Source organism: Anopheles bellator, chromosome 1 (genome assembly GCF_943735745.2).
Source record: "Anopheles bellator chromosome 1, idAnoBellAS_SP24_06.2, whole genome shotgun sequence".
NCBI classification, from domain to species: Eukaryota; Metazoa; Arthropoda; class Insecta; order Diptera; family Culicidae; genus Anopheles; species Anopheles bellator.
Genome location: NC_071285.1, coordinates 5,516,740 through 5,542,846, shown reverse-complemented (window position 1 = coordinate 5,542,846; position 26,107 = coordinate 5,516,740). Strand labels below are relative to the sequence as shown.

General features: G+C 56.3%; 7 protein-coding genes across 7 annotated transcripts in view; 4 read left to right on the top strand and 3 right to left on the bottom strand.

The window, feature by feature from the left end:
- Positions 1-2,154, top strand: part of LOC131209250 (mucin-2-like) — a 2,976-nt gene extending 822 nt beyond the window's left edge. Inside the window, exon 2 of the mRNA XM_058202310.1 lies at positions 15-2,154. Coding sequence (XP_058058293.1) covers positions 15-2,154 — 2,140 coding nt within the window. The remainder of the gene's footprint in view (positions 1-14) is intronic.
- A 908-nt stretch (positions 2,155-3,062) lies between these two features.
- On the top strand, positions 3,063-6,337 carry LOC131208903 (multiple epidermal growth factor-like domains protein 6). The gene is made up of 2 exons (XM_058201878.1): positions 3,063-4,015; positions 5,296-6,337. The coding sequence occupies exons 1-2, from the start codon at positions 3,063-3,065 to the stop codon at positions 6,335-6,337; spliced, it is 1,995 nt and encodes a 664-aa protein (XP_058057861.1).
- A 255-nt stretch (positions 6,338-6,592) lies between these two features.
- Positions 6,593-12,861, bottom strand: LOC131215635 (protein mahjong). The gene is made up of 7 exons (XM_058210026.1): positions 11,135-12,861; positions 10,576-11,066; positions 9,367-10,508; positions 8,995-9,285; positions 8,268-8,913; positions 7,413-7,521; positions 6,593-7,334 (listed from the first exon to the last, which is right to left on the bottom strand). The coding sequence occupies exons 1-7, from the start codon at positions 12,859-12,861 to the stop codon at positions 7,253-7,255; spliced, it is 4,488 nt and encodes a 1,495-aa protein (XP_058066009.1). The 3' UTR covers positions 6,593-7,252.
- Positions 12,862-13,745: 884 nt separating this feature from the next.
- On the bottom strand, positions 13,746-15,040 carry LOC131212511 (26S proteasome non-ATPase regulatory subunit 7). Its single transcript, XM_058206408.1, has 2 exons — positions 14,771-15,040; positions 13,746-14,698 (listed from the first exon to the last, which is right to left on the bottom strand). The coding sequence occupies exons 1-2, from the start codon at positions 14,940-14,942 to the stop codon at positions 13,854-13,856; spliced, it is 1,017 nt and encodes a 338-aa protein (XP_058062391.1). The 5' UTR covers positions 14,943-15,040; the 3' UTR covers positions 13,746-13,853.
- A 355-nt stretch (positions 15,041-15,395) lies between these two features.
- LOC131216377 (small ribosomal subunit protein mS25) lies at positions 15,396-16,293 on the top strand. The gene is made up of 4 exons (XM_058210853.1): positions 15,396-15,642; positions 15,713-15,819; positions 15,889-15,976; positions 16,058-16,293. Exons 1-4 carry the CDS (start codon positions 15,506-15,508, stop codon positions 16,230-16,232), a joined length of 507 nt encoding a protein of 168 aa, XP_058066836.1. The 5' UTR covers positions 15,396-15,505; the 3' UTR covers positions 16,233-16,293.
- Positions 16,294-16,421: 128 nt separating this feature from the next.
- LOC131215728 (probable RNA-binding protein 18) lies at positions 16,422-18,762 on the bottom strand. The gene is made up of 4 exons (XM_058210123.1): positions 18,745-18,762; positions 17,111-17,169; positions 16,902-17,022; positions 16,422-16,829 (listed from the first exon to the last, which is right to left on the bottom strand). Exons 1-4 carry the CDS (start codon positions 18,760-18,762, stop codon positions 16,422-16,424), a joined length of 606 nt encoding a protein of 201 aa, XP_058066106.1.
- LOC131215717 (tuberin) lies at positions 18,204-26,076 on the top strand. The gene is made up of 6 exons (XM_058210113.1): positions 18,204-18,273; positions 18,338-19,239; positions 19,310-22,017; positions 22,269-24,969; positions 25,058-25,225; positions 25,298-26,076. Exons 1-6 carry the CDS (start codon positions 18,204-18,206, stop codon positions 25,565-25,567), a joined length of 6,819 nt encoding a protein of 2,272 aa, XP_058066096.1. The 3' UTR covers positions 25,568-26,076.
- Positions 26,077-26,107: the final 31 nt, after the last annotated feature.

The window sequence follows — 26,107 nt, the reverse complement described above, 5'->3', positions numbered from 1 at the left end:
GACAATCCGCTCAGTCCGACCGTCTTCGAGCACGAATCCAACTGCGGCCAGTTCTACAAGTGTGACTTCGGCAGCCGCTGTCTGATTTCGTGTCTGGTCGGTCAGCATTTTAGTCGTCAAACGCTCGCCTGTGAGTTCCCGAATGTGGCCTGCTGTGATCCTTCCGTGCCGTGCACGGGGCCGAATCCAGGTGTAACGTGCGTCGCCGACTCCCGTTGCCCACTGTTCGAGGACCCTTTCAATCCGACGCTGCTGCCGCACCCGACCTCCTGCTCAATGTTCCGCAAGTGCTCGCAGGGTCAAGGCTGCGACCTTCAGTGCCCGGTAGGGCAACACTTCAGCCAGGCACTGCAGCGCTGCGATTGGCCCAACATAGCCTGCTGCGATCCAAGCATTCCGTGTGAAAATCCGTGCATTCCGGGCGTCACCTGCCCGACGGTTCCGACTCCTGCTCCGACTCCAGCGCCAACCGCAGCTCCGACAACTGCGCCAACCGCAGCTCCGACTCCTGCGCCAACCGCTGCTCCGACCCCGGCACCAACGGCAGCTCCAACTCCGGCGCCAACGGCTGCTCCAACTCCGGCTCCAACTCCCGCCGATCCTTGCATCCCCGGAGTAACGTGCCCCGACGATGCTGGCAACTGCGTTGTGGACTCTCGATGTCCATCATGGAACGGGCCAACACCGACCCTGCTGGCGCACGCCAACTGCGCCAAGTTTTACAAATGCGACACGGGCAGGGCCTGTGAGCATAACTGTCCACCTGGTCTGCACTTCAACACTGCATTGAACGTTTGCGATTGGCCAGAAAGTGCCTGCTGTGACCCATCGGTACCGTGTAATCCTCCCTGCATCCCTGGCATAACTTGTCCCCCCGTGGGACCGACCCCGGCGCCAACCCCTGTCCCAACTCCAGTTCCGACTCCAGCACCAACGGCTGCTCCGACCCCGGCACCAACGGTTGCTCCGACTCCGGCACCAACCGCTGCTCCGACCCCGGCACCAACCGCTGCTCCAACTCCGGCACCAACGCCCGCCGATCCTTGCATCCCCGGAGTAACATGTCCTGACGATTCTGGCAACTGCTTTGTCGACGCCAGATGTCCGACAAGAAACGGGGCCACCCCTACGCTGCTGGCCCATGCGAACTGTGCAATGTTCTACAAATGTGACACAGGAAAGGCCTGCGAACATAACTGTCCACCTGGTCTGCACTTCAACACTGCATTGAGCGTTTGCGATTGGCCTGAAAGTGCCTGCTGTGACCCAACGGTACCGTGTAATCCTCCCTGCATCCCTGGCATAACTTGTCCCCCGGTGGGACCGACCCCGGCGCCAACCCCTGTCCCAACTCCAGTTCCGACTCCAGCACCAACGGTTGCTCCGACTCCAGCACCAACCGCTGCTCCGACCCCGGCACCAACGGCTGCTCCGACCCCGGCGCCAACCGCTGCTCCAACTCCGGCACCAACTCCCGCCGATCCTTGCATCCCCGGAGTAACATGTCCTGACGATTCTGGCAACTGCTTTGTCGACGCCAGATGTCCGACAAGAAACGGGGCCACCCCTACGCTGCTGGCCCATGCGAACTGTGCAATGTTCTACAAATGTGACACAGGAAAGGCCTGCGAACATAACTGTCCACCTGGTCTGCACTTCAACACTGCATTGAGCGTTTGCGATTGGCCAGAAAGTGCGTGCTGTGACCCTACGGTACCGTGTAATCCTCCCTGCATTCCGGGTGTAACTTGTCCTCCGGTGGGACCGACCCCGGCGCCAACCCCTGTCCCAACCCCTGTCCCAACTCCAGTTCCGACTCCGGCACCGACTGCTGCTCCGACTCCAGCTCCGACACCTGCTCCGACACCGTCGGATCCGTGCATTCCGGGAGTTACATGTCCACCGACCGGGGGCGAAAACTGCTACAACGATATGCGCTGCCCGACGATCGATGGAGTCAAGCCGACGCTGTTCGCCCACTCCGACTGCGGCAAGTTCTACAAGTGCGCCAACCGTCGGGCCTGTGAGCACTCTTGTCCGCCGGGGCTGCACTTCAACTCCCTAGAGTTCGTGTGCGATTGGCCCGGAAGTGCCTGCTGCGATCCAACGATACCGTGCAATCCTCCGTGCATACCGGGCGTTACCTGCCCGTAAGGCAGGGCCAACGACCTATGGAAGCGGAAACACTACTTATTTTATGCAATCCTAACCCTACCTTAAGCGGCAATTTGCAATGAGGAACCCAGCGAAACCTAATCAACCAACTTAACTATATTTATTTGTGTAGCTTAGTGATTGTCGCCAACGCGTTTATCGTTTGGAGCACGTTATGACGTAAGAGCCATTCGCGTCAATCAGCTGTCAGATCAGCTGTCAATCAGTACAATATCTCTACTGCTTCAGCTCCGACTTACCCGCGATTCGAATGCAAATACTTGCTAAAGTGAGAGAAATAAATATATTCGTGCATACAACAACCAAAGGGTGTACTTCTCTGCAGACTCTCAAAATTTTTCATCATCTCATTCACAGCCCGCCAGTGGCGTCAGACAGGCAACAAGTGTTTACCGTTTGCACATCAAAGTAATCCGCAAAAAGCACATGGTAAGCATTTCTGAATGGACCGCACACTACGAAGTGTACCCATGGTGATGATATTCTTCCCCGCCGCCCGAACCCGAATACCTCCCGGTAGGTTCCGTGACATGCGTCAAAACGTGCGCCGGTTTAAACCCTTCATGTCTACTCTTATCGCAGTGTCCGGCCGGCGGTACCTGATACGATCGTGCTGCCTGTCAACCCGACCGTAGCCCCAGCTAATGGCGACAAGACATTTGGAAGTACTTTCTTCGCGACGCTATCCGCCCGGCCGATCGATCTTCGTGAGATGCCGATAAAGGCCTTATGTCACGAAGGCCACACGGGTTTTGGTGTATTGATTGTATAAAAGCACGCATCCGCCCCCAGGGTGGGCACAGTTTGCCTTCGGCAGCTCATTCCTAGCCTTGCTCCAGCCCCCATTCGCGTCGAACAGTACAGCAGAGTAGAGTAACAGGCTCAGGATGCAACTCTCGCTCATCCTGGTTGCCGCCCTGGCCGTCACGCTCGCCAGCGGGCAGGTACCGTGTGACCCGTCGGTCACCTGTCCCACGTTCAACTGTCACCCGCACGCCAGCTGCCCCTCGCGGGATCCGCTTCACCCGGTGCTCCTACCGCACGTCGATTGCTCCCGCTTCTACAAGTGCAGCAGTGGGAACGCGTGCGAGCACGTCTGCCCCACCGGTCTACACTTCAACGCGGCCGAACTGGCCTGCGACTGGCCATCGCGTGCCTGCTGCAACCCGGCGCTTCCGTGCAATCCGGACGATGAGATCGAAACCGACTGCATACCGCACGCCAACTGTCCGGCCTCAGCCTCGCAAGCCGTGCTGCTGCCGCACTACGACTGCTCCAAGTTCTACAAATGCTCCGGCCAGTTTGCCTGCCCGATGGACTGTCCACCTGGACTGCACTTTAACCCGCGCCTGGATGCGTGCGATTGGCCCGAGCAGGCGTGCTGTGATCCGTCCGTACCGTGCGATCCGTGCATTCCCGGAGTAACTTGCCCACCAACGGTAGGCCCCGGAACGCCCGCTCCGGTTACACCGACTCCCGCTCCGATTACGCCGACTCCCGCTCCGGTTACGCCAACTCCCGCTCCGGTTACGCCGACTCCCGCTCCGATTACCACCACTCCAGACCCGGGTGATGTTCCTTGCGATCCTTCGGTCACGTGCCCGCTGAACTGCATCGCAGACGCACGCTGCCCGACGCGTGACGGCGTCAATCCGGTGCTGCTGCCGAGCGTTAACTGCGCCAAGTTCTACAAGTGCCAGTCGGGACGGGCCTGCGAGTTCGACTGCCCGCCCGGGCTGCACTTCAACGAGAGCAAGATGGTGTGCGACTGGCCGCATCAGGCCTGCTGTGATCCGACCATCGAGTGTGTTCCGGGCTGCATTCCCGGTGTTACCTGCCCGTAGGGTGGCTGCGTACGGTCGTGTCTCGGGCGACGAATGTGATTGTCCTCTGTTCCCCTAATTCCCGGTGAGGTGTTTCAATAAAGCTACAGCAAAACGTGACGAGCAGCCGTGTTGGGAGAATCTGAACTTACACTCTCCCCGAGCAGCATTGCTGTGACATCAGCTAGTATCATCCAAGATGACGACCTGCACTGAACACAGCCTACTCGATGCAGTTTGTTCCCGACACCTGGGGCCCGAGACGGTTATATAGCTCACCGCCATTCACCGAGGACTTTTCATTGGACACTACACTGAGTACGGATTTGATGATACTAATTAATCTACTCGGCAGATTACTGTTTAGACCAATAAAAAAGAAAATTACACGAAATTCCAACAATGTGTCTTCGTTTATGCAAACACTTGATTTATCACGCGATCAGGAGCTTTCTTTGACGGTGTCCCCGTCCGGGCTATCTTGATTGTGCCGCCATTTTCTTGACTGGCCGACATTTACACAATTAACGTGCTCTTTAGTTGATCTTCAGACTAATTTTATTACCTTCATGTTCCGACCCGAGAATATATGAGACCTGCGTGATCCTACATTACTAGCAACTCAATCCGGAATAGAGGCATGCAGCCAATCCGTGGCCGCTCAATCTAGGTGACTTCGTGTTATTTCTTGACGTCATAGCTATTTTACCATCCTTCCAGAATGTTCCGCCACATTGCCGCTAGAAGCTCGCGTTTGCGGCGAACAACTTCCTCAATCAGACCACCGGCATGACGTCATACGTAGCAATCAGTGTGGTGATGTTCCGTACATTATCGCCAAATTCCATCGCTCGGTTCGCAGCAGACCCTACTAGCGAAACTAGTGTGCGGTGTCCCACACTCCCGCGGTGTCACTGACCAAAGCTACATTCGAAGGACGATAAGGACGATCGGTGTTGGGCATGTAAAACACGCAAAACTCAGGCCAACGCTGCCGCCGCCACCGTTCGAGGAAACTAGTGGCCACCCAAGCGCGCACGTCATCCGCATCAATCATGATCCGCGATGGATCCGCAATTTGCTACGCCCAGCGGGGGTTACCGCTCAGGGGTCGCCCCGCACAGAGCAAACGCCGGAAGATAGCAAAAAGACCAAGATTGATATGGATAACGAGCGGGGCGAGTCTCGAGCGAGTTTCCGTATAAAACCCAGCCCGAGGCCACAATCGGCTAAGCTTTAAAGCGGTAGTGCTCGAAACGAGAGGTGTTTTCGCGAACACTCAGAGATCTGGTGCAAGTGCAAAGTGTCGTCGCTATCTCACACGCGGAACCGTTATGAAGCGATCGTTGGTGCTGTTGGTGATCGTCGTCGTCTTCGCGGCGATCGTAAAGGCTGATGTGGCCCAGTGGAACTGTAACCTGTGCCCGCAGGGAGCATGTGCCAACGATGCGCGGTGCCCCGCGGGGGACAATCCATTCGATCCGACCATGCTGCCGCACGTCAACTGCAACCAGTTCTACAAGTGTTCGCACGGCCAGGCCTGCGAGTACACGTGCCCGGCCGGACTGCACTGGAGTCAGGCGCTGAGACGCTGCGAATGGCCCCATGTGGCGTGCTGTGATCCCTCTGTCGAGTGCGCTCCGGGTTGTCCGGGTGTGTGTCCACCGGTCACAACGGTCGCCCCACCAGTTACCGTGAGCCCCACAACGGCCCCTACCACGACCACGACCAGTACGACCACGACGACGACAACAACGACGGTGCTCCCGGATGTTCCGTGCCCGGCGTGCCTCTGCACGGCGGATGCACGCTGTCCGCTGCGGGACGATCCGTTCAATCCGACCCTGCTGCCGCACGAGTCCGACTGCACGCAGTTCTACAAATGCTCGTTCGGCGAACGCTGTGCTATGGTGTGCCAGCCGGGCGAACACTTCAGTGCGACGTTGCAACGCTGCGAGTGGCCACAGTACGCGTGCTGCGATCCGACCGTCCCGTGCCAGCAGTTTCCCGATCCGAGCGATCCGTGCTGGCCAACGCCCTGCACCACCGTCATACCGCCGGCGAGCTGTGTCCCCGACAATGGCTGCCCGATCACGGACGATCCGATGAACCCGCTCCTGCTGCCGGTCCCTGGCAACTGCGGCGCATTCTACAAGTGCCACTTCGGCGAGGCGTGCCTCATTTCGTGCCCGCCCGGGGAGCACTTCAGTCGGGCTCTGCAGCGCTGCGAACGGCCGGAGGTGGCGTGCTGCGATACGACCGTCGTTTGCTGTGCCGCCTGCGTGTCCCAGCGGCGCCAGGAGCTGAACCGGCTGCTCGGCATCAAGAGCTACGAATGAATCGGGCCACCGTATCACACCTAGTCTCATAGAACTCCTAGTGTACAGTATTTGTTGATTAGGAAAACAATAAAGCACAATAAACCAAAACCTGGTGTAAAAAAATCCTTTATCAGAATCCGTAGAACCTGTACCTGTTCCTTGTCAGAGCTTGGTGGACGAACGTTACCTTCTTTCTCAAAACAGTACCCTCGTTACCGCCATTCGGAATACGGTGTTCCCTGTGCTCACATTTATTTCATTAAAAATCCTACTTACATTAATATAAAACAGAACATTCTCTCTCTTCAATCCGCGTGTCCCCACCAGTAGTAACTGTGAGTGTGCCATTTACTCGCCATTTGTTTAGAATTCGTGTCGCACCACAAAAGGAGACCACTATTGGCGCTACTGAAGGACTGAATGATACCCGCAACGTGGCCAACACTGAAGCATGTGTTTGTATATCGCTTTGCCAACTTTTTAAGGTCCTTTTCTGGTGACAACCAATCCGTAAGCTAGTTGCCGGTACAGTTCCCAATCAAGACGAACCGAAAAGCAACAGTGGCCGGGGGAACAACGTAACAGCCGGGTAGGCACCGCCACCACGATCGGGCATCAGGGGGACGCTCCACAGAGTTCATTTTTACACACAGGATAAACACAGATTATTTTCACGCGACACACGAGCGAGTCTTTAAGCCTCGGGAGGTGCTCCGGGTCTCTATCCGGCCGTGCTAAAGCTACTGACACATACGACTCAAAATAAGAACGTTACGGAACGGTTCACGTGCTACCTTTGCTTCTCCTTCGGCACTCATTATCGGCTAGCAGTTGGGTTTGATTTACAACTTTCTCTCGGCTTGCGCTTGGGCTCGATTACAAACTGTGACCGAAACGATACTCAAAACGGCGGCGCACATATGGCGGATGGCGCTAGCGCGGGAAGCCTGAAAAAAAGTCATCCATATCCGATGCAGTGGTCCAGGACGAGTCATCGGAATCGCCCCCACCGCCACCGCCGCCCCCGCCACCGCTGCCGTCGCCTCCACCACGTCGACCACCGCCGCCACCGCCGCCACCGCCACCATTTTCATCGTCGGAATCGGTCTCATCGTTGTTGTTGTCGCCATCATCGTCATCGTTGTCGTCATCGTTATCATCCTCGTCGTCCTCTTCGTCGCCGCTGCTCGATGTGGAAGAACCTGTACGCAAAAGGCCACCATCATGCTCATTAACATCACCATTCACTTGGGGGAGGCCGTCATTTAGTTCGCGCATTTGAACATCTATTGGCACTACGATTCGGCCCCGACGTCGCCCCCGGCGCTGGCCACCATTGATTTCGCCTCGAATGCTCCGGACTGCGAGGACTGCAAATGAAACCAAGGGAAAACGGGGAAGGGGTGGGGCGGGAGTAGCAACATTCGCACCGAACCGATCGCCGATCGCGCCCGGTCGTGGATCCGTGGATCGCGCGACGTGGGACACACGGTAGCGTAAGGTGGGAAAGGTCGGAGCGAGAGGTTCGGGGAATGGAGAGATATTGTACATTTCAATTCATTGCAGAGTTTTTGTTTTACTTTCATCGGACCATAAACGGGCTCCCGAGTCCCGTTGTTTTTTTTATAATCCGAGTTTTTAATAGATCCGACGCAAGACCGGGGGACAGAAAATGATGCCGGCTACATTCCGTACATTCGCTGTACGGAAGAGCTCATTCAACAGCCGGTTATCGGTGCATTAATTTCCGCCCCGACCACAAACGATCGTGATCGTGACGAACCCAGTGTGGACAAAACAAATTTGGAATACAAAATTATAAACCAAAACGGGTGCCGAATCGGGTGCCGATGTTTGCGTAACTAATTCGAACGGTTCGGAAATAATTATACAAAAATATGTGCGAAAAACGTAAAGCTTCACCGAGTGACCGCCGCCCGACACTTACCGACTGACTCCGTTTCCGAGATCGAGTTGTCCTCGGAGTTTTCCACCTCCTCGTCCTCCTCGTCCTGATCGTCGCCGGTGTTCTTCTTCCGCCCGACGCTGTAGATCCGCACGACCGTCTCCAGGATCGCGCCGGTACTGTGGTTACCCTGGTTCTCGATGACGGCAATCTGGCTCCCGTATCCGTTGACGGCCAGGTCGTAGATGTTGCGCTTCACGTCGACGGTCGAGATGCTCGAGTAGTCGTAGCTGTCCAGCACCTTGAAGCTCGTTTCGTACGCGCCGCCCTCCATCTCTTCCGAGTTCTCCAGCTTGATGCCGTACATGACGTTCTGGGGCGAAAATTTGACGTGCGACTGGTCGAGCGACACCACCGTCCGGAGCAGGTGGAAGGTGCGCAGATCCCACACCTCCGTGTTGGCCACGATCTCGAGCCCGTTCGGGTGAAACACGCCCGAGATGGTTTGGTTGAGCTTATCGAACTTGCGGATCTCCTTGCCGGACGTCACGTCCCACAGCACACCATCCGAGAGGATCAGCTCATCCGTTGGACAGAAAGTGGCACGGTTTTTCGTGTACTGATTGCAGATGGCCGGCTCGAGCTTCATCAGCTTCTGGCCCGTGTTGATGTCGTAGATGGTCGCAATCTAAAAGAAAGCAAAAAACCAGATCCAAGATTCAGTGGCGCTCTGGTAAGGCTATCACTTTCTTCTTCCTCCTGCTTCTACCTCATTCGTGGTGGCCAGTACCCGGTCCTGGGTGGTGTTGGCAAACTCAAAGTACTCCTCTTCCTCCCACTGCAGCTTCTGCGTGAACCGGTTGCCCTCGATGTTCCACAGCGCCGACATCGGGTACCGCCAGGAGGCGGACGTCAGGAGCAGCGTGCCGTCCTTGCTGCACTTGGTCGACACGACGCTCGACTCGTGGCAACTGTAGCTGTACTCCTCGTTGCTGTCGTTTAGGTTGAAGATCTTCACCTCGCCCGTTTGCGAACCGACTATTATCTTATTACCGCAAGGCTAGTTGGTACGAGGAAAAAGAGGGCGCGGGGGTCACGAAACGTTGGTCAAGGACAGAAAGGGAAACTATGGCTAGCTTACCGTAAAATCACAGGACGTAAAGAAGTAATCGATCTCGGGCGTACGGAGGACGCGCGAGGTGGAAAAGTTCGAATGTACCAGCCGGCGATCGAAGCGCCGTGAAGCGTAACCCGCCTGCTGACGGTACAGACGGGCGGCAAAGTTATTGCTCACCCCCGTCGATCGGTGTGGCCGCGGATCGGGACACTTGTGTGGGACGAACAGATCGAACGGTGGACAGGTGGACATCGGATGCTTGCAGAGCGCGTGCTGGTTCGTAAGGTACTCGGTGATGATCGTGTGCAGCGTGACATTGCTCGTCGTGGCCGACGGTTCGCTGGGTAGCACTTTGGCAGCGGTGGTGGCGTGCAGCAGAAAGTTCGTCGCATCACTGGAAGAGATTTGTTTCTGCAGCGAACGCTGCGTCGATGAACTCGAGGCCGCTGAACCGCGGCTCGTGTCACCGGTCGCCACCGAGAACGGAGTGGCGACAGCACTGGCCACTGTCCCATTGCTATGGCTGCCTATTACCCCCGTTTGCTGGCTACTACTTTTCTTGATCAGCTTGATCGGCAACGGCTCGGTGAAGTCAATCTGCGGCTGTTGATTGCTGCCGTTGCTCGACCCACTGGCACCGACATCTGGTGCCTCACCGTCGGCGACGGAGCCATTGTTTGGCGTTTCGATGCTGGCCGCGGCCAGGGCCGCCTGAAGGTTAGCCTGTGTGGTCGAAGCATTGAACGAGGAATCGATGTGCCGGCTACGGATACGCGATCGCTGGATGATGCTGGTGTTGGGCGACCGGAACACGAACGGCGAGTGCAGCCCAACCGAACGCGGGATCACCGAAATGGGATTTTGGGCCGGATGGGGCGGTAGCGCCGACGGGCTGATGCCGGTCTCTTTGAGCAGCGTGCTGGCCGTTTCTTTCAAACCGCGCACCGTCAAGTGCTGGTGAATGAGCTGGTAAAGCTGTTGCTCGTTAAACTGAATGCGCGTTTGCGCCACCACGTTCGCTTTGTGGATATCGGCGAGCGACGTGTCGAGCTGACTGTTGAAGGGTTCCGCTTTTCCCGACACCCGCTCCAACAGCTCCAGTGCGTACTTCTGGAACTGAACGTGCTCGACACGCTTCTCCTGCAGGATCGGATCACGCATTAGGCCTGCGCGGAGGGAAACGACTCGAGTTAGAACACCCGTGAACACCCGTGAAACGCTCGCCATACTTACTTTGCAGCTGGCCGTTCACAAAGAGCGGCAACTTGCCGACGATCTGACGGACGGTTTCGGAGCGCGCCAGACCGGCCAACGCGCGGCAGGCCATCCCACGGATACGGTCCGCGTCCGTGATCGGCGTCTTGACGCACATCAGCGACAGCAGCACGATGATACCGTTGTTCGTGCGCACGCTCTCCCAAACCTTCTGGATCAGTTCCTCGGAGATTTTGTTTGGCATCCGCTTCTTGGCCGAACCGAACCGTGCCACCGAGCCGCTCGGTCGGTGGATCGGTGCACACACCATGTGGACTAGCAGTGCAAGGGCGGACTTTTGCACCTCAGCATCCGGTACGATCTCTCCCTCGGCGGCGCCCAACACGATGTGAATGCCCGCCGCTGATCCCTCATCCGGAAAGTCGATTTGCTCGCAGAACACATGGTGGACGCGGGGAATCACACAGCAAACGTTCAGCACGTCCAGCGCGTACCTCACGGTGTCACCGCTGCGAATAAAATAGGGGTTTTTCATATTATATATTTTTCAAAATGTCTTCTGAACTCGAATGCTTACCGTCCACTGTAGTTCGATTCGTAGGTCATCGCCACGATACGCAGCAATAGGCACACGCCACCAAGCTCGAGGAACTCATCCGCCGGTGGCCAGTGCGCCTTGACCGGCAGTAGCTCCTGTAGCGTCAGGATCTGTTGGCTTATCACCTCCGGCGAGCTTTTGACCGCCTTGAACACCGGCTGCGACACAGTGCCGCTCGGTTCCTGCTGCCGGGTCACCTGAATGTACTTGTAGTAGAGGTGATTCTCAAAGTACTTTTTCAGCGCCACACACACGTGCCGCACAACCTGCCGCTCGGCCGCTTCCTCGTCGTCGTTCATTTGATAGTCATCCGATACCAGCAGTATCGGCAGCACGGCTATCACGTTGTACAGCTTGCGCAACCCGTCCTGCTTGTCGAACTCGTCCAGTATCGTTTTGAACTGACAGCTCAACCCAAAGAACATCGTCGCATGGCAACGGCCCGAATCGTGCGGACATCCAAGCAACCACAGTGCGTACGAAACCATCTCCGTGATCACCTCGCGCGGCATCAAACAGATGCGCTCCATCGCGTCCTCGCAGTAGGCGAGATAGTAGAACGCAATCGAAACGCCGGTCGCCGCCAGGCTGGGCCGCGGGATGTCGAGCAACCGCTCCAGGCCGCCGTTCGCAATGAACTCGATGGAAAACTTTTTGTGGCACAGCAGCGAGGCGAGATACTTGAGCGCCTCGAACACCAGACACGTGTCTTTGGCGTCCAGGTTCTCGATGTAGCGGAAAATCAGTTGCATCGCGTTGTGCTCGAAAACGTGCGGCAAAAACTCCTGATACTCTCCCATCGGTGTGAGGTAGTGCAGTATCAGCATCTGGCTTGTGGCCGACGTTACCGGGTGGATCGGAATCATAATGCGATGGCCTCTGCTATCGGTTGGCTGCGCATGAGCGTCCTCGGCAACGTCCGGGGGGTCAAACGGTTCCCCCGACCACCACTCTATGCTACACGCTCCTTCTGCTTCGCCATGTCCCGGTCCATCGGGAACGCTTTCGACTCTACTACTGTCGCCCACTTCATCGACTGCCATCGCACCAGCATCGCCTGTTACGGCTGCCGGCCGTTCGGGCGTGTTGCCGCTGGGGACCACTTGTAGCTGCTTACGCTGAAGCCGGTGCAACCGGTTCAGCATGATCGGCAACAGGCGTATGTTTTGCTCCCGAAAGCTGACTGCTATCTCCTGCACTTCCATCGCCGAACCGAGCAGTCCGGTGGCGTAGCTTTGTAGCGGTTCCGGGCTCGATTTGGCCCACCCGTACAGACGCTTGATGAGCTGATCGTACTCGACCTGAAACACGGCGGACGTATCGAGCCCCGGCATGATCACCAGTATCAGCCGGCAGGCGGCCACATTGAGTGGGAATGAACTTTGTGATACGGTCTGGCGGGTGAAGAAATTGTCGCGTAAATAGTCGTTCACAAGCCGTGTCATAAAGTGATCCTTGCGGAACAGCGATTTCAGCATTCGGCCGAGCTCACAGTTCGGATCCGTACGGGACGGGTGACGCTCGTCGAACGGATCGGGGTCCTTCATCATGAACGCTTCGATCTCCGCCTCGAACAGCTCGGCCAGCCGTGTCACGACCGGCTCCGGATCGTAGCCGGCCTCCTGGTGGTGGTCCTCCCATAGCTGAAAGATACGCGACAGGTCGCTACCGCGCAGTACCTCGTCCTGATCCAATGCTGCGGCCATTCTGGCACGAGACGAGACGGCACTAGCTTAGCGCGATACGTTCCCCAAAAGCATTACCAATAGGCCCGGGTACCGATGTTTGCTTTGCGCGCTTTTCTACGCGCCACCAGATTGTTGTTATTCGTCGGGTTTTGACAGCTACTAGACCCAACCAGCAGAGTGTAAACACATATGGGCTTTCGCAACGTACCACTCACTTCGCTCCTTGCGGACGAGACGCTCCGTCCCACTCAGCTCGCTCTCTCACTCTTTCGCGCGCACTGATTCACAGTTGGCTGGGTGGAATCGTGCTTCCTTAACCTCACTTTGACGTTTGCTCGGAAAGCGCTCCGAAACGGACGCCCGCGTTCTGGGGCGAAACAAACCGATATCCTTCAAAAGCGCCGATGCTATTCTCTGCAAAGCACGATAAAAACACCATCTAAGTAACGCTGGTTTGCACGCTTTTGTGTTTTTGCTTTGTTGCTCTTCCGAGAGTCCCGTGTGTGCGCGGTGCGAACCGACCAGAAACACTATATGGTCCTCTTCCGAATCCGGGTGCTTTACTCGTACTCGCTTCCCTTGCCTTGCCTCGATAGCAAACGCAGCACTTTGCCCCCTCTTTGCCTCGAATAAAGGCGAATTCTTGCCGACAGTGGACTAATCTGGACTTTCTGCACTTATCTCCTCACCAGCGAAGTAAAAGTGCGCAAACACGCGACACCGCACCGCTCACGAGCTTTGCTCATTTGTGATTGAACGCCGCAGCTGTCAGTTCGGTCGCAAACACGATGGTCACTCACGCCAGTTGTCAACGCTGCTTGTGGACACCTTGGCACTCGAAACATTATAATCATTGATGATACTTACAATATCGGCATTGATCATGCTTAATACGCTTAACGACTGTTAGGATAAGGCAGTGTGCCATTATATTTATTGTGGTTCATTCATCTTGTTACCAAAAAATTAGTGAGTGGCAATTTGTAAACAAAAACCTACACGGCCTAACCTTACTTCTTCTTCTCGTCCTTTCCCTTCTCCGGTTTCCCGTCCTCTTTCTTGCCCTCCTTTTCGCTATCCTTTTTGTTTTTGTCCTTCTCCGAGCCGGCCTCTTTGCCGTCCTGAGCCTTCTTCTCCTTGGCATCGTCACTCTTTTTGCTCTCCTCAGCATCACGGTTCGTGAGCTTGTTGTTGATCAGGTTGTGCAGGGCAATGATCGATCGCACCAGCGAGGCCAGATACACCACCAGCATCTGGTCGTTCGTCTTCACGTACAGTGTATCGGTGAACGATTCCTGCGCAATGTCCGGCAGAAGGTTCAGAATGTCCTGCAGGTGGTACACGATCTGATGGTTCACCGGAAGCTGTGCGTTGCCAACCTTCAGAAGGTAATTTTTAATGTCACGCAGCTGAGCGTTCAGTCCCTTCAGTCCGAGCAACTGGTTCGTGATCTTTTGCGACAGACTGCCGACGGTCGTGTCCTTGATGTCGCGCAGCAAATGCTCAACCCCAACCTCTTCCGCTTCCTCGGCCCCAATCTCACTCGGCACGTGCTCGAACGTTTTCGATGTAGGCGAACCATCGTCGTGCACTTCTTCGACCGCGATGTACGCTTCCGTTGGCAGGCCCAGGTCCTTGGGTTTCGCATCGATAATCACCAGCACGGAGTTGGGGCAGTACCGGCGGATCAGCTCGTTGATGGCGATATCGTTCTGGCACAGCTTGGGCCCCGTGTGGTACCAGCCAACGACGCGCTCGCGTGCATTCACCTTCTTGAACATACCGTACATGTTTTCCAAGTAGTCGTGGTCCAAGAACCACACGGATTTGTCTTTGTCATCCTCATCGAATGGAACTGCGAAAGTGGACGGAAGAGATCGCATCGATCAGTACGCAACGTTTCTCGCACCCGGCAGAAAGTACAAACCTGCGAAGCTGTTCGAAACATCCAAAACACCCTTGGCACGCCAGCACCCGAGCAGAACACCGACGACGCGTTTCTGGTTGCCGATCTTGCCCATCCGGTTGAAGTGGTCGACCACGCTGAGCAGCACCAGCGGGTGCACGATCACCTTGGTGGTGCTGAGTTCCGAAGGCATCGTCGTCTATTACAGGATTGAACGGAAGCTCAAATAAACAGTTTTATGCAACTAGAATCGCCAGAAACGCGGAGACTCTGTTTCTGGTTTTAGCTTTTCGCAATGACAAAACAAGTTTTTCGTTTGACGTTTTATACCGTCCCCGGTTTTTATTCTTCTTTTCTTCCCGCACGACTGTCAGTGACCAGGCACGGTTGCCAGCTACGATTGAATGTCGTCCGCGAACTTAACGAAGAGCAAATGATTAAAACTATTAATGATAAAATATTATTATTCGTTCCATTACCTTTTAAATGTAAAGTTGCGACACCAAACCGAGATAATGTTCGATAAATCGAGCCCAGTTATGAAAAGGAAACATTTTTGTTATGTTTTGGATTTTGTAAACATCGGAAAATCGAGCCATATTTTGAAGGCTAAACGTCAGACCAACCAAAACAAAATAAACCTCATTGAAAAGTCCCAAACCGGTCCGCTGCTTACGCAAAGTTTGGAAAGTTTTCCTAGATTTGTCGTGTACAATCTTCTTCCCGCCGACAAAAGTAATAAGATCTCCTTGAAAGATGCCTTTCATGAAAGGAAGAGCCCCGATTCGGAGAACATTGGAGTACCTCAATGCCGGTCAGTTGATGCTGAAGGATAAGGTGAAAATCTTCAGCGTTAACTACAACACATACGGCGAACATCACGAAGGTGCTAGGTACGATCGGGTTTCGGGCATTCCAGACCAGCAATACAAACCCTGATGATCTTACTATTCGTTGTTTCAGGGATTTCGTGTTTTGGAACATTCCCCAGATACAGTACAAAAATCCCAAGGTTCAGGTGGTTACGTTCAAAAATATGACTCCCTCCCCATTCATTCGCTGCTACTTCGGTAGGTACGGTTACATTGGAAGATCGCTGGCCTAAAACTAATACAAATACTATACCTTACATTCATCAGAAAGTGGCAAACAGATGCTGGTAGATATTGACAGTAAAAACCGACATGAAATTTTGCAACACTTGACCACGGTCGTAGGAAAATCAGCGTAAGTGAACAACCAAATTCCAGAGCTGCGGGTTGCGTTTGTAAAGATGTCTTTCACTTACCATTTCATTTATCTTCTCAGGGAAACACTGCAAGCGGAAGCGAAGCTGGCTGAAAAGAAGGACAATCCGGCCAACTTTGGAGTCGGTTGCGTGAAGCACTGCATTTGTGAAATTCCCGGACAGCTACCGTGCCCGGGTGTTGTTCCAGTGCCGAAGCACATGCGAGGAAAGTACAAATATCAACAGAAAGATTAGATCCCACGGATCTTGGCGATGTAGTGGAAAAGCAAAATAAAGTTATTAGGATGATACTTGTTGTTCCGTTCAGTAATCCTTTTTCGGTTAAGTTTATTCGGCAGTTCACTAAAACAAAGTAATTGCACGTGGCGCTATTTAAGTGTAATTAAAAATATGAGTTTCGTGTGCTTCGTCTGCTCGCATCCGCTAGTGTCGATTTGAACTTCGGTACGGGCCGCTACGATGGCCACCGCGCCCACCACCCGAGTGGTGCGACCGTTTCATCTTCTGATCCAGCCGCTGAGGTTGATTGATGTTGTACTGATAGCGTTCGATGATGGGCCGCTCGCTCGTCGCCGTTCGGTTGATCACCAGATCGTCCGAACGGCTCTCCAGCATTTTGAGCTTCGCCTCGAGCGCTTGTATTTTTGTCTGCTGACTGACGGGTCCATTGGCACCGCCTTTCGAGCCACCGGCCAGACACGGGATCTCCAGCTTTGGTTTGTTCCTGTCAGCTTCATCGCGGTTCACCTGCTTCGCCCATCGCACGACGATCGTTTTCTCGCCAATCAGCTTTCCGTCGAGTCGGTTCAGGGCGGCCTCTGAATCTCGGTGCTACAATTGCGTGACATTAGCGAAAACCCCATTAACTCTACTGCTTTAGGCGATCGTGGAGGCAAAACTTACGTTTTCATACGTCACAAATGCGTAGCCCCGCGGGTAGCCCGCTAGCGACCCGGATCGGTGAAACAGCATGTCGAACTTTTCAATTTTCCCGTATTTTTGCACGATTTTCAGTAGTTGATACCGATTGGTGGCAAATCGGAGAAAGGCACAAACAAACGGTTAATCGGGGTTTGTCCGAGACCCACGCAGCGGGAAGGAGCTTTACTTACTCAGTAATGCGACAGTCCAGATTGCCCAGCCAAAGTCTGCGGTCGTCCGAGGAGGAAAACTGCAACGAAAATGCGGAAACAGGCGCAACATCAGTACACCATTCGGCGCGTACAAAAGAGCACAATTTCGCTTACCCCTACACGGTCCATTTTAATTGAAAACCAATCCCTTTTGAAGGCGACAGAGGACGTTGGGTTGTGTTTCAATGTTTCCGAGCCAAGCCAATTGCTTTTCTAGTGTTGTGTTTTTCAGCCAAACGTCAAATATTTGGTTGCCAAGGTTGTTAGAGGCACTTAACGAAAATGGATTTAAAGGTGCGATTGTACTAATCAACCATCGAGGAATGGCTTTCAAGCAACGTAAAATCCTTAAATTGTATTCGAATTACATATTTCTTTAATTTTTCTGGGGAACAACAGGCAAAACCCCTAAAAGAAACCGTAACCTTCGCCAAATGTCATGCAATCCTCCGACGGCCGACGAAGTGTCAAAGTTGACATACAAAGTCAAGTCGAATAAAGTTCCAAGATTTGTGGGTTTGGTGATGATGATGGAGGAAAACTAGTGTGTACAAATCGTGTGGTGCACCGTTGATCGTCCGTTTGCTGATAGCTTACCGGGTGATTCTACGCACGCTACGATCTTCCGATTCATCGGCTAGGGCCTGTGTGTGCCGGCCCGGGCGGTGAAGTCAACATCACCGACGATCGGATGAGGCTGCTGCCGAAACACCTCCAGGCAGCCCCGTACGTGTGTCGAACACATTGGAGTTGAGATTGGGAACTGTGATTACGCTCGGCAGTCTCGGGTTGTGATAGTGCCGGTGCCGCTTCAGCATCGTCTCGTTTTGGTTTCCCCTTTTGGTTCCTGGTGAAACGTTTGCTGCTACGCAGCGTTTCCACCGTCAGATACCGAAGGTATAACCTCGCCGAGTGCAACCTCGGTGCAGTGCACAATGCATACTGTTGGTCCACCCTTATGAACTGAGATTTGTCTTCCCAACTTGGCACACAGATCGATGGTTCTGGTAGGCAGCTCTCCGATCGCGTAAGCAAGGAACACCGTCGCGGCCGCGGTGGAAACGGCTACACAATGAGTGCGAAGGAGAAGGAGTCACTGGCGATGATAAAGAACTTCTTCCGAAAGTCCAAACCCAGCGGTAGTGCGACACAGCCAAGACACTGCCTAGTCCGTCCATTGGTTGAACGTGTTTTCATTCGTTTCAGTTTCAAACTCCCGGAACGATGTACCGATTTCGGCCGAACTCGAACGCGAGCTGCGCCCGGAAACACCCGTGACGCAGCGCTGCAAGGCGTTGAAGGACTTTGGCGAACAGGTGTTAACGTACCGGCTCGAACCGGAAGCGGTCCAGTCGCTGTGGGAACTCACGAAGGATCTGCTGGTCGGTAACAAGCTGATGGAGCAGCGCCAGTGCGCCCTGGCTTTCTACTGTAAGCTCATCCAGGGTCAGTACGATAACCTCGGTCTGATGCGGGCCCAGTTCTACCGGGTGATCGTGAGCCACAGTGAACCGGAGGACATTATGTACCGGTTGGAGATGCTCAAGAACCTCACCGAGGTGGGTAAAAACATTCAGCACTTTGAGCGTGAAATTGGCCCGTTCCTGCTCGACTGGATCAAACCGATCCATGAGTCGGGCCTGATCGAGCCGCTGCTCGAGCTGATCGTCAACCTGATAAAGTACAATGCGGCCAGCCTGGAGCCGAAGTTTCTCGTCGGTGTCGTTTCGTACATCTTCGACATGACGTGCAACCGCCAGGAGACGACCACCGTGCTGCTCTGCCTGTCGGTGCTCGATTGTTTCATCTGCTACGCGATCATCCCGAACGAGTCGCTCACCCTGTTCATCATCATCCTGTGCCGGGTCGTCAACCAGGAAGCGTACTGCCAAACGTCGTGGAAGATTATGAAAAACCTGTTCGGAACGGCCCTCGGCCATGCGACACTGCTGACGATGTGCGGCATGCTGAACAATTCGGCCTTCCACCAGGACGACGCGTTGCTCCGGGGCGCCGTGTTTCACACCAACATGGGCCTCTGGGGCGTCGGGAGCGTCGTGCCGATACTCAACTGTTCGCCGTCGCTCGTGCTGACGAGCTTCTGGAATGTGAGTCACCGTGTCCGTTCCGCCGGTTTACCCGTAACAAGCACCCTGTCCCAATCTTTCCCTTTTGCAGGCCCTGAAAAGCAAGCACGTGGTCGTGACGTACGAGGTGATACTGAGCATGAGCCGGCTGATTCAAAAGTCGGGCTCCGAGCTGAACGAACCAACGTGGGACATTATTTGCGATATTATGATGGAGATTTCGCACAACCTCGGGAAGCACCGGTTACCGGGCGATCACTTCGTGGTGACGCAGTACCACGACGTGCTGAACATGATCGAAGCCATCCTGCAGCAGGGCACGATCAATGCGGACCCGGAGAAGATCTACGCGCTGATCGAACACGTTTCGGCCGAGCGCCCGGAAGCGTCGGTCCGGCGGCTGATCGACTACAAGGCGTCCCAAATCTCCGCCACGCGCTCCGAATGGTTGCGCCAGCTGTGCACGTTCATGGATCGGTTCTACCGCATGAAGAACAGCAGCGTGCGGATCTATGCGGTGCAAGCGCTGGAGAAGATTATGGCCGCCAACCGGGCCGCGTACGAGGACGAGATCCTCGAGCGGATCGTGATCGTGCATCTGGCCAGCGTGCCGCTGGAGAAGGACCCGGAAGTGCGGAAGGCGGTCGCAAAGGCGCTGATCGAGTTCACGATGCACTGCGAGACGAAGCGTTGCATTGAGCTGCTGGAGATCATCGAGAAGCTGCTCCACCGACCGTACGATCAGCAGCCCGAGGGCTTCGCTGTGTGCAGTGAGCAAGAGGTGGAAGACATTGTGCTGCTGGTGGACGGCTTGATACGGGTGTTTGTCGTGAAGCTGTACCGGTTGCCATCGCTGCATGCAATCCGCGTGTACAGCATGTTGATCGGATTGCTGGAGCTGCACTACCAACGACCGCACATCCTGCATCACGTCAGCACCATTCGCTATCGGATCTTTAGCTGGATGCTGAAAGCGCGCGCTAACGCGTCCTTTCACATCGGCTATCCGGATCCGGACGATGGGCAGAGATCGGTGCGCTTCTCGCACTACCTCGGCATCGAAGGCCCGTACCAGCACCAGAGCCTGCAGCCCCAGCCGTACCTGTCGAGTCAATCGTCGAGCCAGCTCAACCTGACGCAGACCGAGGGCTCGAAAGTGATGGATCGCATTCCGGCGACCAACCTGACGACGATCTCGATCAAGCGCGGCTGCCAGGTGATCGTGCTGTGTCTGAAAGAGGAAAAAGACTGGGAGGTAATACAGCTCGTGCTGACGGAGTTGCCGAACATTATGCAAAACAAGGCCCTCATCCAGGGCAACGATGTGGACTCGCTGGCCCGCACCCTGTACCGCATGTACGGCGATCGGATGCAGCTCGAGAAGCTGCAGGCCCCCGCCAACATGCAGCCGAAGGTGTCCGACTATATGGAGCTCATCCTGCCGGCCCTGTCCAGCCTGGCGATGTACCATCAGCATCTCGACTTCAACACGCAGAAAAACATCATCGACGCACTGAAGCAGGGGCTAATATCGCGCCGGCCCCACGATGCCATTCGGACGCTCACGATCCTGCTGCTCGAGATGCCCGAACAGCTGATGCCCAAAATGGCCGACGTGTTGCTCGAGCTGAGCAAAATGACCGACACGAAGATGGTGGCGCTACCGGTGCTGGAGTTTCTGTCGACGCTCAACCTGCTGCCGAGCTACCGGTTCGGGAACTTCATCATGCGCACGTACATGTGCGTGATGGCCATGTCGATGCCGTACACGAACCCGTTCCGGTACGACCATTACACAGTGTCGCTGGCGCACTACGTGGTGGCGGCCTGGTTCATCAAGTGTAAGCTCCCGATGCGCCACCAGCTGATCAAGTTTATCGTGCAGGGACTGGAATCGTACGTGCACGTGCCGTTTCAGGATGGGTCGCGCTCGTTCTCGCAGGTGAACGAAGACTCGTCGGAGCGCAAGCGCAGCTCGAGCCTAACGGAGCAGAGCTCCCGGCGACGCGATCGCATCCAGGCGCACAAGCAGCAGCAGCAGCAGCAGCAAGGAACTGCGGGTGCGGCCGCTGCCGGTGGGCCAGTCGCAAACGAAAAGGCAACCTCGAAAGCATCACAAGCCGGCTCCCAGCGCACCGGCTCCCTGTCGGCGGTGAACGATGACATGTACAAGTTCCACTGCGAGTTGGCCGAAACTTGCGTTGACTTTCTGGTACGCCACACGTTCTCCCCGTGCCCCGGCATCTCGAAGCGACTGCCGTCGGCCGAGTTTCTGCTTTCCGGCGGCCAATCGATGACGTGGCTCATCGGGCACGATCTGATCACGATCACGACGAGCGGCTGCTCGGGTGTTACGTTTCGCAACGGGCTCTGCGATCGTTGCCATCTGTTCTGTGCGTCAGCGGCGCCCGTGAACGGACCAGGGGGCGCCGTAGGTACCGCTGTGGGCCCGTTGGGTTCACAACAGCACGCGCCACCGCTATCGCAGCACCATCCCCTGCTGTCAAAGTCCAACAGTAGTGCCAGTACGGCGACCAACTCGAACGCCGGGCCAGCCGGCGTTCAGCCACTGTCACCCGAACTGCCGAGCCTCGGAGCCTCGTCGGGGAAAGACTCTGGCCTTGGTGGGGCCGCTGGCGGAACGGGCACCATGACGGACAGTGTAGCGGCGAGTGCAACGGCAACGGCGGCATCGGTGGCCAACAGTAACAGTGCTTCCGGCGGTGGTCCGCCGTCGTCATCGTCGTCGTCGTTGTCGGCGAATAAAAGGTATACCAAAGCCAGTTTGCAACACAGTAGGTAAGATCCGTGGGGCAGGTGGGGCAGTCCAGGCAACCCTTCCCCGTAGTGCGCTATCCCTTCCCGGGCAAAACACAGTTCGTACCATTCGCTTGTAGATAGTAGAAGAACATTCGAAAGACGCCGCACGAGCTCCCATACTTCTAAGATCCAATTGGCCGAGACACAGTTTTCCCCTTCGCCGCACAACCGAAGACCCGGCAGCGGAACTGGACGGTGAACTCACGGTTTTTGCTTTCTCTTTCCGACAGTGCAAACGAATCTGACAGTACCGATCTGACCCTCAGTTCGGCATCGTCTTCGACGGCCGTGACACCATTCCCGCACTCGGCCCATACGGTGCCATCGTCCGCCAGTAGCGGCACCGGGAATCGCTTCTTCAATCGGCAGGGCTCGCAGGAAGGATACTCATCCGGTTCGCTGGAGGCACTGTCGCGCCGCGGAAGCAATCCCGACTCGGGTGACCCGATCGCGACCGGTGCGCCGGAGCAGCGAAGCGGTGGAGGTGGTGGTGGTGGTGCACCTCGCGCCCCACCGCCGGGTCTGATGGCGACGATCGGCAACCGGTTGATACTGCCCCAGCAGCTGAGCGGCTCATCGTCCGGGTCCACCTCCGGCATCGGGTTCGATCGGCCCACCGTTCAACCGTGCGCCTGTTCCTGCACCGGTTGGGCGGAAGTTTCTGTCCGTCGGCCGACCGGTTTCACGTCGTGGATCACGCGCATCCAAAGCCAAGTGTCGCACGACATCCTCGGTGGCGATGCGTCCCTGCAAGATCTGGCCACCCTCTTTGCACCGAGTGTCGGTGGCGGTGTGCTCGGGCTGGACTTCCCGAGTACCGGCCAGCACGCGTATACTGCCGCAGCCTCCATCGCCGACGGTGGTGGCGGCGGCGGTGGCGGTGGCGTCGGTAGCGGAACTACACCGTACGGAAGTAGCGCCGATATTCCGGCCAGCATCGTCGATCACCGGCATTCGCTCGGTTCCGGTGCTGAGGCTGGAGGCGGCGATCACGGTGCGGCGACGCCGGCGGCTGCCAGTGGAGGTGGTGGTGCGTTGGTCCGTGCCACGAAGGTGTCCATCTCGGACGAAGTGTTTGAGCTGGCGAGACGGGAAGACCCGAAGAAGAAGCTGTCGGTGGAGGAAGAGCAGGAGCAGAGCGAAGAGGACGAGGAACTGAAGAATGTGATGCTTTCGGGCCCGACGACGGTGGCGGACGCGTGTGGCGCCGGTGGTAGTGGTGGCTCGCTGGCCGGAGGAGGCTCGGGCCCGATCAACATTCCCGGCAAGCATACGCTCGCGTCGGACGACGAGGACGAAGAGGACACGGACGACGACGAGGACGATGATGAGGATGACAACGACGACGACGACGACGATGACGACAGTGAGAACGGTAGGGAAGGCCGTGGCGCGGACGGTGGCGTTGTGTTCGATGACACGGAAGGGCGCTCGCGGAAGCCGGTCCGGCGTGTCAACTCCAGCCCCGAGATGCGCTCGAAGTGGAACAATCAGTTTCTGCACAAAGCGGCCAAAGATCCGGCCAGCGCTGGTACGGGGGCGGGGGGCATGATTGAAGGGCCGGCCGGAGAGCAGAACACCGCCATGATCACAACGGCCACGGTGACCCCGGCTGAAACCGGGACCATCGTCGAGAAGAAAAAATCGACCTACGGCAAGGGCGTCAGCTGTGAGGCGATTCCGGAGGAGATTGCCGGGTCGACGCCACCCGCCAGCAGCGGCAGCAGCAGCAGCGGGAGCAATAACGCGGCCACCGTAACCACCGTTACCAGTACCATCACCAACATCACCAGCACCAGCACCAGTACCAGTACCAGCAACACCACTACTGTGCGCGGAACCGTGTCCGCCAAGCATCAGGCCGAGTTCACGACGACGAAATCGGCCATCACCACGTCACTGCCGGAATCGAACACCGTCGAAGTGCCGGCACCGCGCAAGCAACATTCGGCGGATGATGCGACGGTCAGCACGGGCCCGACGACGGTACCGCCGCCGACTGACACGATGATCCATCCGGTAGCGGTGGCCCCTAGCTCCTCGAATTCTATGGCCAATACCACCAACACGATCGCCCCGATCGCCATGCACCCGATCGCGCAAACGTCGTCATCATCCGCGCTCAGCCTGAAGCTGCCGATGGAGAAGGTCACCAGCAAACCCCCGCAGTCGCCGGTGCCCCTGTCACCGCGGCTACTCGCGCGGAACAATCTGAAACAGTCGAGCTCCGGCACGGCATCTCCCTCGTTCCCGGCCATGTCGGCCGGTGGCGGTGTCGGTGGCGTTGGGGGGCTGATTGGGGCGAGCAACGACAACGATTTGCCCCGGGGACGCTCGAAAACGATTTCCACCGTCCGGGAGCACTACTCGCGGGACGGTGGCAAGTGGAGCGCGGCCGGAGTGCCGCGGATGCGCAGCGAGCACACGAACCGGACGGTCATCAGCCCGAGCTTCGTGTTTCTGCAGCTGTACCACCACGGGCAGTTCGGGAGCGGCGAGCGGCCGGTGCTGATGGACCGCGACCCGGAGAAGGCGATCGCGCTCCTCGATCTGATACCACCGTTCGAGATCCACAAGATCGGCGTGCTGTACGTGGGGCCCGGCCAGGCTGGCAACGAGACGGTGATACTGAAGAACCGGTACGGCAGCCTACGGTACACCGAGTTTCTCAGCCGGCTGGGGACGCTGGTCGCGATCAAGGATGCCAAAGAGCGCAACATCTTCATCGATCTCGAGAGCAACGGCAAGGACGGTGCGTTCACGTACATCTTTCAGGACGACATCGTCCAGATTACGTTCCACGTCGCGACGCTGATGCCGAACAAGGGGCAGGATCCGCACTGCAACGAGAAGAAGAAGCACATCGGCAACGACTTCGTCACGATCGTGTACAACGAGAGCGGCGAGCAGTACGATCTGAAGACGATCAAGGTGAGTCGCGATCGGCCGCCGCATTGCCGGGGTTACCTTATGCTTTGAGCTGGCACTAATAGGCCTCTCGTTCCCCCTTCCCCGACAGGGTCAGTACAATTACGCCTGCGTCGTCGTGGAACCGATCGAGCTGAACAGCAATCGCGTGTTCGTGCGCTCGAAGGACGATATCGCGCAGCACGTGACGCACGAGACGAAGATCGTATCGGACAGTACGGCCCCGCTCCTGGCACGCCAGATGGCGCTGCACGCCAACGTAAGTAGCTGGCCGCAGCGCCACGATCCTCCGCTCCAAGTACACAGCTAAATGCCAAAAACCCTCTTTCAGCTGGCATCGTTGGTGGCGCAGTCGCTGAAGACGAAAAACTCGAGCCCGTACGCCTCGAACTGGCTGGAGCGGTTGCGCAAGATCAAAAACATTCGCGCCCGCTACGGGCAGGACGATCCGCAGCACCAGCACCAGCAGCACCAGCAGAAACAGCAATCGCAACCACAGCAACAGGGCGGCTCGGCGAACGATCTCAGCTCGACCGCCGCCAACAGCGGTTCGGGTTGCGTCGCGTTCCGAATGGACGACTTTTCCAAGTACACCGTCTGAAGGATCGATCCGTTGTTCGCGTGTGTTTGTGAGGGGCAGGACACGGACATTGTTATACACCAGTTCCTGCACCGTTTGTTCCCCCTACGCTCTACCCACTGTCGCATCCCGCGCTAGCCCCGGCATCACTTTTCCTTCTCGCGCACTGTATATGTGTGTGGGCTTGATCGCAAAGTGATCTTTCAAGAGGCCGTCGCGTGCACTCGCCCTGAGGCTGCGCTCATCCTAAGATCGGCTAAGTCAGATTTCCAACCTCCAAGCTTTTTGTTTTGTCCCTAGCCCCCCCAAAAAACGCCTGTACGCCAGAAACCAGAGTCCCTAACTGTTGGGACCTTACATACGCAACATACTAACAAACGTGCGGTGTTCCGTTTACGCGCAACAAAAGAGCTTTCCCAATGCCACTGTGTCACTGTGCAAAGGAGACGCCGGAGGAGCGGTAACAGGACAGGACACTCTCTGGAACGATGAACGGGTCACCGGCCGGCTGGTGACACAATATCAATAAAGTTTGCATACTTGTTATCGTACCAAACAACA